This window comes from Eumetopias jubatus, unplaced genomic scaffold (assembly GCF_037043125.1).
Source record: "Eumetopias jubatus isolate StellerSeaLion01/CBP00866 unplaced genomic scaffold, mEumJub1_p1.0 scaffold_7, whole genome shotgun sequence".
Lineage (NCBI taxonomy): Eukaryota > Metazoa > Chordata > Mammalia > Carnivora > Otariidae > Eumetopias > Eumetopias jubatus.
The window spans coordinates 1334577-1344591 of record NW_028274813.1 but is presented as its reverse complement, the minus strand read 5'-3'; the positions used below and the strand labels follow the sequence as shown (position 1 = coordinate 1344591).

At 66.1% G+C, this 10015-nt stretch overlaps 1 protein-coding gene across 1 annotated transcript; it reads left to right on the top strand.

The window, feature by feature from the left end:
* The first annotated feature begins 3497 nt into the window (after positions 1-3497).
* On the top strand, positions 3498-6979 carry ZBTB42 (zinc finger and BTB domain containing 42). The gene has a single exon (XM_028097145.2). The coding sequence runs from the start codon at positions 3498-3500 to the stop codon at positions 4764-4766; it is 1269 nt and encodes a 422-aa protein (XP_027952946.1). The 3' UTR covers positions 4767-6979.
* The last annotated feature ends 3036 nt before the right edge of the window (positions 6980-10015 follow it).

Genomic DNA, 10015 nt, shown 5'->3' with positions numbered 1-10015 from the left:
CCTCTGCTTCCCTCAAGAATACCCCCTCTGCACCTCAGGTAGAATGGCAAGGTGGGGACCCAATCCTGTCAGCCTGCCCTAGCCAACGCTGGGGCCTCTGGGGAGCCCCTTGCCAGATGTTTCCAACAAAAACTGCTGTAGCAGTCTCCAGGAGGGTGGCTGCCTCCCCTCCACCCCCGGAGCTCAGGGGCCTCAGGCGCTGTCACCTTCTGCAGCTGCCAGCCATCGGGCGGACTCGCAGGCCAGCAGCCCCCGCCGGGTCTCAGCAGCAGCTGTAGGGCGGGGCCCGGGGGCAGCTCCCCGGCCAGATGGCCGCCCGGCCAGCTGCGTCCATGGAGGCTCTGCCTGCACCACTGCGGTGGCCTCCTGTCATCCCCGTGCCCGAGACCGCGACGGGCCAGAGAGGGGATCTGAGGGCGGGGGGGGGGGGGGCAGCTCCCAAGTGCCTTCCCAGGGCTGCCTGGGACAGCCCCTCCTGGGGAGTGGAGGGTGGGACAGGGGCACTTAACCCAGGCCTTCCCACTCCCAGCAGTGAAGTCCCTCCTCCTCTAGCTCATCCCTACCTGGGCGGGCCTCCCAGGCTTCCGCAGGCAGTGTCCTAACCTGCTTCGGCCCCTCTCCACGCCCCGCAGCCTTGGTCAGGGCCCCAAGGAGAGCTTTGTCCCACTAGCCAGGCAGGGCAGGCCAGGACACTCTGCCCGCCCCGGGGCCTCACTCTGGCCCGCCTGGGGAGCTGTCTGCCCAGAGCCCCAGGATGGCCGGCCTCCCTCCCTGCCTCTGTGGCCTCTGGGGCCTGACCCGGGGAAGCAACACTGGACAGGTAGGCGCCCCGGAGCAGTCAGGATTTGGTTGGACACCCCTCACAGAAGCCACTGCGTTCACTCGAGACATGTACCCAACCCCCGTTTTGTGCCCAGCCAACTTCTTAGCATCAAGGAGACAGCGGGAAAGCCTTGAGGTCGCACAGTCTCGGGAACTGGAGAATGCTCTAGAGAAGGCTCAGGGGGAGAAAGGAGAAGGTGGGCCTGGGGGGCTCTTGGCTGGGGTGGTCAGTGAAGACTGCTGTCGGGGGTGGGGCCCTGGGAACAAAGACAGAAATGGGGGAGGAGCCAGGGAGGGCTCTCTGGGGGAACACAGTGGGAACCCCAGGGCCCTGTAGTTAACCTCCCACTTTGCAGATGAGGATTTCAAGGTTCAAGGAGGTTGAGTGTTGTGTCTGAGCTTGGGAGGGGACAGTGGGCAGGCTGTAAGCCAGACAGGACCCCTGGGGGCAGTCCATCAGGGTTCACTCTGACCTGACCTGAATCCGGATCCTCCTGCTGGGGGCCTGGGGGAGGGGGCTGGCCCTCCTTGAGGCAGGGGCCGGGGGGGGGGTGGGGCGATGTTGTACAGAGTGGACGGACCTTAGGAACCAGGGCAGTCTCAGTGGCTGAGTGCAGTGTGAGTTCAGGGTTCCAAGGGTGCTGGCCAGATTTAGGAAAGAAAAATGCAGGATGTCCAATCAGATGTAAACTTCAAATGACTAAGGAATAATGTTTTAGTATAAAAATGTGGCTTTCCTTCCCACAGACTTGAGATACCAGTTGTGCTGGGCCCCTCCTCAGGTCTCCAACCCGAGGATTTGACTAGGACCCCTGGGGAGCTTACACCATCCCCCCGGGGCCCCCATCCCACAGGGGCTGCTCCCTCCTCCTGAGGAGCTGGGCTGGAGGCCTCCCCACTCCTCCTGCAGCCTGAGGTCCCACCCTCTGTAACCCCTAGTCCAGGCCTCCTTTCCACCTGCCCCCCACCCCCTCCCCAGCCCAGCCTCCATCTCTGGGGCCTCAGGCAGTGCAGTTGGGAATTCAGGAGACTGTAGAGATTCGAATCCCGGTTCAGGGACTTACTGCCTGCCCTATGGCCGCTGCGTGGCAGTGGGCCCTTCCCTCACTACCCCCACCCCAGAGCAAACGGGTGTAATGATGAAAGCATCTGGCTAGCTCCATTGCTGGGAAAGGATGCTGAGCAGTGCTCAGTGTCTCGACTCTGCCTCCATCAAGGGCAGCCCCTTTAGATCATTGCCCTGGGAAGAGACTGCCAGCCAAAGTCTCCCCCACCCCTGGGGCCCCAACTTCTCCAAAATCATCGCTTTCTATTTCACTCAGGTTATTTCCTTCTCCCGGCAGACCTAGGTGTACCCTGACACCTTCAGGGTGCTCTTGCACCTTGCCCCCAGGATGCCAACTCCGTCCCTCTGCAGGGTCTCCCCCTCCCTAAAGACTTCTCTGCCTGTGCTGGACTCCGGGGCGCTTGGGCCTCCATCCGACAGGCGTTTGTCGGCCTATCCGTCAGGTCTGCAGAAACGTGCCCTGTCCCTGGGGCTCTGGGACACAGAGCTCAGGGCGCCTGGCCCCCCGCAGAGGTTGCACTAAGCTCCGCTGACAGGGTGGGAGTCCCCTGTTGTGGACTCTGCCTTGGAGATCCCACTTAAGTGTTTGGAAGAAGGCACCAGCCAAATTGACTCCAGTTTAAGAAGAGGCTTTCAACGAAGAAGGGGCGTCATCTTTTCAAAATTTACGACCCCCTCCATGTGTCCCCTCCTTCCTCCCACGGCCAGCGCCCCGCGAGGTGCGCCTTCGGGTGACAGCCCCAGCGCGGGCCCGGAGAGGAGCGGGTCCTCGGAAGCGGTTCCTTAGCAGAGGGGCGCGGTTGGGACCCCGTGGGGTGGGGTAGACGCCCAGGGCCAGGCGGCAAATATCGCGAGAGAGCCCCCTCCCCCGCCGCGCCCCTCATCCCCTCCCACCCCGGTGCCCCAGCTGGCGGCTCGCCGGCCCCGGCTGGGCGAGGCGGGGCGGGCCGGGAAGGGGCGGCGAGGGTGACCTCAGCGGTTCCGCCGCTCCGGGAAGTCGCCTCGGCCCGCCCCCTCCAGCCCCCGCCCCGAGTTTCGCTCTCTCCGGGGCGGGGCGAGCGGCGGGCGCTGTCTGGCAGGCCAAGTTGGAGCGCGCCCCGCCCGGCGCCCTCCGGTCCCGCGCCCTCCCCGCCGGGGCACGCTGCCCGGAGCCCCGCTCACTGGGGCCATACCGGGGAGGGCGCGCGGCGCGGGCGGCGGCTGGAGACCGCGCGGGGCGGCGGAGGTGAGCGCGGAGGGCGGGCGCCGGCTCCGCCCGCCCCGCCCGCCGGCCCGCTCCCCGCGGCCGCGCTGCCATAAATGGGGGCGGCGGCGGCGGCGGCGGCGGCGGCGGCGGCGGCGGCGGCGGCGGGCCAGGCGGCGGCCGGGAGGCGGGCGGCGACGCGGGCGTCGGGGGACGCGGCGGGCGTCACCCCGGAGTGAAGTTCAAGGGGCGGCCCGGCGGGGACGCGCGCAGGTTCGCGCCCCGGGACCCGCCCCGCGGCCAGCGGCTTCTGTTTACTTTCGACCGAGTTTTTCCTGCTCCGGGGCAGGTGCCGGGGGCGGCCGCGGCGGGCGGGCTGGCGGGCGGGCGGGCGCCCCGTCTGCGCCCGCCGGGGCCCGCGGCGACATGGAGTTCCCGGAGCACGGCGCGCGGCTGCTGGGCCGCCTGCGGCAGCAGCGCCAGCAGGGCTTCCTGTGCGACTGCACCGTGCTGGTGGGCGCCGCGCGCTTCCCGGCCCACCGCGCAGTGCTGGCCGCGTGCAGCGTCTACTTCCATCTCTTCTACAGGGACCGGCCCGCGGGCAGCCGCGACGCGGTGCGGCTCAACGGCGACGTGGTCACGGCGCCCGCCTTCGGCCGCCTGCTGGACTTCATGTACGAGGGCCGCCTGGACCTGCGCAGCCTGCCGGTGGAGGACGTCCTGGCCGCCGCCAGCTACCTGCACATGTACGACGTCGTCAAGGTCTGCAAGGGCAGGCTCAGGGACAAGGGCCGCGCGCTGCACCGGGGGACCCCCGCCGCCCCGGCCGAGCCGCCAGGCCAGCCCCCGCGCCCCCAGCCCACCCGGTCCCCGGAGCTCTGCCGGGCCACGCAGAATGCTAGGCCGCCCCGGGCTGGGGTCGGCGCCCTCCCTCCGCGAGCACCCGGGCCCCCTCCCTGGCAGGCCGCCGGGGACTCAGACCGGGCCCTGGACCTGTCACTGAAGCCAAGCCCCAGGCGGGAGCCAGTCCGTCCACCCTGTGTCCTTCAGACACCCCCCTGCAGCCAGATGCAGCATTGCGTCCAGCGACTAGTGAAGGACTCGCGGGACTCGCTGTCGGAACCGGAGGACAGCAGCGGCCCTCGCAGCCCCCACAGCCCCCTGCAGCCCCGCTGTGTTCCTGCCGACAAGCGCCAGGCAGTGGGCGTGGAGCCGCTGCGGGGGGGCGGGGCGGGCGGCGGGGAGCTGGAGCTGGATGCAGAGCCGGGGGCCGGCGCGGACAAGCCGGGTCCTGGCGGGCACCTCTGCGTCTGCCCGCTGTGCAGCAAGCTGTTCCCCAGCGCCCACGTGCTGCAGCTGCACCTCAGCGCCCACTTCCGCGAGCGAGACGGCGCCCGGGCGCGGCTGTCGCCCGACGGCCCGGTGCCCACCTGCCCGCTCTGCGGGAAGACCTTCTCCTGCACGTATACGCTCAAGAGGCACGAGCGCACGCACTCGGGCGAGAAGCCCTACACGTGCGCACAGTGCGGTAAGAGCTTCCAGTACTCGCACAACCTGAGCCGCCACACCGTGGTGCACACGCGCGAGAAGCCCCACGCCTGCCGCTGGTGCGAGCGCCGCTTCACGCAGTCCGGGGACCTCTACCGCCACGTCCGAAAATTCCACTGTGGCCTGGTCAAGTCCCTGCTGGTGTGACCCATCCCCGTGCGGCGTGGGAGGGCGGGGAGGGACCTCCCAGGTGGGCCGCTGGGACGCAGCAGGAGGGATGGGAGCCGGTGGGGGGTGGGGGGCAGCCCCGGTGCTGCAGCTTCCAGCAGAAAGGCCACCGCTGCCCCTGGACCGCAGTCTCAGGCTCGGGGTGACTTGGCCTGGCTTGGGCTGCCCTCTTCCACGCTTTGCTCCCCCCCACAACTGACTCCTGCCCCCAGCTGTGCCCTGACCTTGAACTCTGTCTTCCTTTCCATCCCCCATGTGGGCTCCAGGGGGTGTCCCGAGGGCCCTGTCCCAAGGGCTCCAGCCCAGCCTCCTTGGCCTGAGGACGCACTGCGGTCCTCCCAGCGGGGGCTTTCCTGACCCTCACTGACTCACGCAGGCATACCCCTGTGAGCCTGGCCCCAGGCTTGGGAGAGAATGCACACACCACAGAAGTTGTCAGCGTGTCCCGAAAACGGCACTTGGATGGAACAGGCCCCTCCTGGTGGGTGGCCTCAGGAGCCTCCGCGGGAGGCCCTGGGCCCAGGACGTGCAGGCGGGGGACGTCGGGGCACAGCTGGTGTGGCTGGGCTGCAGAAGCAGAACCAGCCAGACGCTGAGGCACTCCTGAGTTCCAGGTGCTGGGGCGGGAGGTGGGTCCTCCAGAGCTTCTGATCCTGACCACACTGTAACTTGGTCGGAGAGAGGAAGTCACAATTTGGAAATGATCCTCTAGATGCAGACAGCCTCCCTGAGGTTGCTGGCTGTCTGCCCGCGGGCAAGGGCCGCGCTGCTTCCCTGCCTGGGCCTGGGGTCCGGGGTGCCTCTGAGCATCCCCTGGGTGGGGCCCGGAGGGGCCTTGAGTATAGCCGGCTGCTACCAGGCTGCTGTGGGCCTCACCCTGAGGTCACGGGTTTGCCTGCTCAGGGTCTCCCCGGAGTGCCGGTCGCGTAAGGAGCACTGAGCTGGGGGCCAGAAGCTGCTCTCTCTACTAGGGGCGATGTTTGCAGGCTCTCCCTTCCCTCCAGTGGGGCCTGGGTGGAAGCTGCCATCGAACAGGGAGGGCACAAGCACCTGCTAGGCTGGAGGCATGGCCCCCCACTGTCATCCACAGCTCCTGGACCCCGAAAGACTTCTGCATTTGCAGTTGGTGGGGGTCACCCAGCAAATCTTGCTGCCAGAATCTCTGTGATGATGGCAAAGGGCGAGGACAGGGGGCTTGCCCCTGCTTCTAGGGGTCTTGCGCGTGGCAGAACCCCCTGGACTCCTGGTGTCCACCGACTGGAGGCACTGAGGACAGAGTCCAGCCAAGCTTAAGTTATTTTCTCGTCTCCTGGCAACACTTGATACCGTATTTATTTGTCTGCCTGGTCTGGAGTGAAATGACCGGTGGTCTTCACAGCAGGCGGGCAGAAGGGGCCGTCTCCCTGCACGCCCTCGGCTCTCTGGGTGTGCGGGCAGCCCACCGTGCAGTGCAGGGCCTCTCCCAGTGCTTGGGGCTCCGAGGCCCTGGCCTGGATGCAGACCACAGAGCACGCCGGGGAAGGGGCCCCCTGCTTGTGATTGTCCTGGCTCTGGGCCCCGCACCTCTGGAAAGGGTTACCTCACGCTCCGTGTCACCTCCTCCACGATCAGGTTTCTGTGTGTGTGTGTGTGTGTGTGTGTGTGTGTGTGTGCGCGCGCACGCACGCTTGTGTCTAGTAAATGGCGAGGCCGAGCCATGCCCACAGCGCCAGCAGGCGGCAGGCAAAGGCGGCAGCAGCCCTGGTTTTCCCCAGGGCTTCCATGGGGGAAGGAACTTACTTTCCTGTCCTGACTTATCGACACTGGATTCATTGTCTTCTGCAGTTACTGTGAAGTTAATGTAAAGACAAGTGGTTAGTTTTTAATGTGATAACCAACACAGTTCAGACGAAATCTCTATATATTTAACACACAACTGTGTGGGAATGTGTAGTAGAGGTGCGTGTGGATGCCGTCCAAGGGGAGCCTACTGTGTGGGGTCCTCCTGGGCCCGCCCCGCCTCCTCCCCACGGTCTCATCTGCTCTGCCCCATGGGTGGGCAGTGCCCAGTGACCCAGAGCTTAGCTTGTGCTTGTGCTTAGCGTCTGGCGGGAGGTTTTGTTTGCCATGACAGTCGGAAACCAGAGCTGTCCTCCTGTGTGCCCATCGTCGTCTTCATGCTGACAGTGCTAATAAAGTCCGCCCCAGGTGGAGATGGCCGGGAGTATTCCTGGGGACGGGAGCGTGTGCATCTCCAAGTGTGTGCGGGAGGTGTGGGCCCCGCTGGTCCGGGCCGGTGGGGGTAGAAGAGGCCCCGGGGGCAGGGGAGGGTCCTAGGTGGGCAGTGGCCACTCTGGGGACCCTGTCTCATCACCTGCTATGCCCTGTGGGGGGGCGTGGGCTAGGGCAGGGCTATGGACAGGTGGCTCACCCTCTTTCCTCAGTCTGCCCTCCCTGCCCTGGGGTGTGGGGGGGCAGGATGCGGGCTGGGACCTGGTGAGGGGACTCTGGTTTCTTGTGCGGGGGCTATGGGGGGTCCTGCTGAGCAGCCACAGGCCCTCGAGCTTGGATTTGAGGCTTCCTGACCTTCTGGTCTTGGGTCCTCCTGTCCACCTGCCTTCCAGAGGCAACCGCAACTCCTGGGCCCCGCCCACCTGCCCCCCACATACCCTTTGCCTTTTCCCTTCCCACCACAACTCATGTACCCCACCTCCCTCAGGGCGGGACTGGGCCCTCAGAGGCCAGGATTTGGGCGAGAAGTGGGCAAGGCTTGGAGGGGATGTGTCCCTCCTGGCCCCACCCTCACCCTGTGGGGCCCTCCCTGACCTCTAGAGAGCCCCAGGGAGTGGGGGTGAAGCCGGGCAGTGGCTGGGCAGGCCTGGCCCCGTGGGGGTTCTAGAGCCCTGAACCAGATCAGGCTGGTGTCAGAGCGGACAGCTGGGCGTGGGTGGGCGTCCCAGCCCTGCTCAGCCTTTGCATGGGAACGTGAGCCCCTGCTCAGCCTTTGCATGGGGATGTGAGGCTGGGGCTCTCTGGGCATTCCCTTGAGCTGTGCCTTTTCACTGGGCCCAGGGCAGATGAGCAGACAGCCTCACGTGTGTGTCCCAAGCCTAGTCCTGGCCAAAGTGCGCTCCAAGAAGAGCCAAAGCAGACCCAAGGGCAGAGCAGGGGGAACCGTACTTGCCAAGGGGTCCCCAAGGGTGGTGCCGAGCTGAGCTGGCACTGAAAATTCTGCTGGGTTTGGGGCTATACTTTGAGGCCTTACCAGTCCTGACCCCAAATGCAGGTCATTGCTTCCCGGAGGTGGTGCCCGGCACCTCCCCTCCCCCACGCAGCCTGCCTCCCACTGAGCCTTCCTCCTGGACCAGCGCCACTGACCTGCGGGGAGACCCAGTCACGTTCCCAGTTGGGCCTTCTCAGAACCAGGCTGTTGCCAAGCCAACCAGGCGGGTGGGGAGGGCACGGAGAGGCCCCCTCCGGGGGAGGGGTTGACCTGGGAGGGGGCTGCTATGCAGTACCCACACTCAGCTCACTGCCGCATCCAGCCTGACCCCCTGGCAGGATGGTAAACTGAGGCACGTGGAAGGGCCTGGGGCCTCCTCCTCTCTCCTATCCGCCTTCTCCACCAGCACTATCTTCCCAGTAGAGCCCCACAGAAACCGACCCCTAAAATCTGGGCCAGCTTCTAAGTGGAGGACGGAGTGCTCGGCCGTCTGCACGAGGACTAGTGGTAGGGAAGGGGTGTTCCTCCCTTCCCTGCAACCCCCTGCTTCCCGGGTATTTCCCCGTTCCGCCACACCTCCTTTCGAAGGGAAAATGGGTCTGGGCCTCTCCCACCCACGCCCACGAGACGTCCCCAACACGAGCGTGGAAAGCAGCCCTCTGCTTGTCACAGAACCCCGCGGGGAGGGCCACCTGCTCCTTGTCCTGGTCCCCGGGGCACTTCTGTTCTGCCTCAGTCTTCTTACGCGTAAGATGGGAATCATGGCACGCCCCTACAGAGGGGCGAATGGGGTCATGCCCAGCGGGCACACGGGCAGCGGCCGGTACATGCTGGCCGCCCCTTCCGCTGCGGACGACAGCAAGCCTTACACAGCTGCCTCCCCTGGGGCCATCCCTGGCTCAGAAGGGCCTCCGGGGCCGAGGGCCTTGGCAACAGTGCCCCGCAGAGCAAGCGGATCCTGTCCTGGGAGTGTTGGCTGGGCTGGGTTGCGGGCGACAGCAGTTTGCACTTTGGGGACCGGCGCTGTTGGGCCCTGTGCCTCCCCACGGGGTCACCTGCCCCCGGCCCTCATCCTCCTTGGCCGGGCCCCCGGCAGGGGTCTCCACGGGCACAGGGGGCTGTGGGAGGGGTGCGGGGACAGCTGGCTGGGGGCCTAGGGCAGCAGGGCCTGGCTAGCGGCTGGCCCTGCAGAGATCTCAGCAGATCTGGCGTATCCCCGGAAATCTAGGGGCACAGGGACTCACCTCCCTGATTGGAGCCAAGTGGCATTGTTTTCAGCAATTTGAACGAAGTCTATACAGAGAAACCCACTCCCCGCACCGTGCCGCAGACACGGGACATGGCACCACGCCCCGGGCAGCTTGCACCACAGGCGTTTACACTCTCCAAATTCCCCGAGGCTGGAAGTCCGAGATCCGGGTGTCGGCAGGGCTGGTTGCTCCTGGGGCCTCTCTCCCGGGCGTGGCGACGCAGTCCTCTCCCGAGTCTGTGTCCTGATCGCCTCCTCTTATAAGGACACCCATCCTAGAACCTCATTTTAACTCGGTCACCTCTGTAAAGACCCTCTGTCCAAGTACAGTCATGGTGCGAGGTGCTGGGAGTTAGGGCTCCCACATAGGCATTCTGGAGAGACACACCTCAACCCCTAGCCGTCGGGGTTTCAAAAGCTTGCGGAGGCCCAGATCTGGGCCGGCCACTGCAGTTTTCTTGTCAGTAAGGTTTGCTGAGGATTCCGTTTTGCCCTCCAACGTGCTGGGCAGCCCACGGGCCACTGGGCACAGCCACCTGCCGCCGCCCCATGTCCAGACCACGGCACAGGGAGGACTGCCCTCGACGGGCCCAAACCCATTCTGCCCACACCCTGCACAGTGGCCTGCACCTGAGTCTCACCCCCTCGCTGCCGGCGTCCCAGGGCACAGACCCTCGGCCTCGCCGTCCTGCCAGGATGTCGCTCCCAGCTCTGCTTCCCCTGCAGAGTGCTCCTCCCATCTGCCCCCACCAAGCCGGCCAGGAAGGGACATCTCTG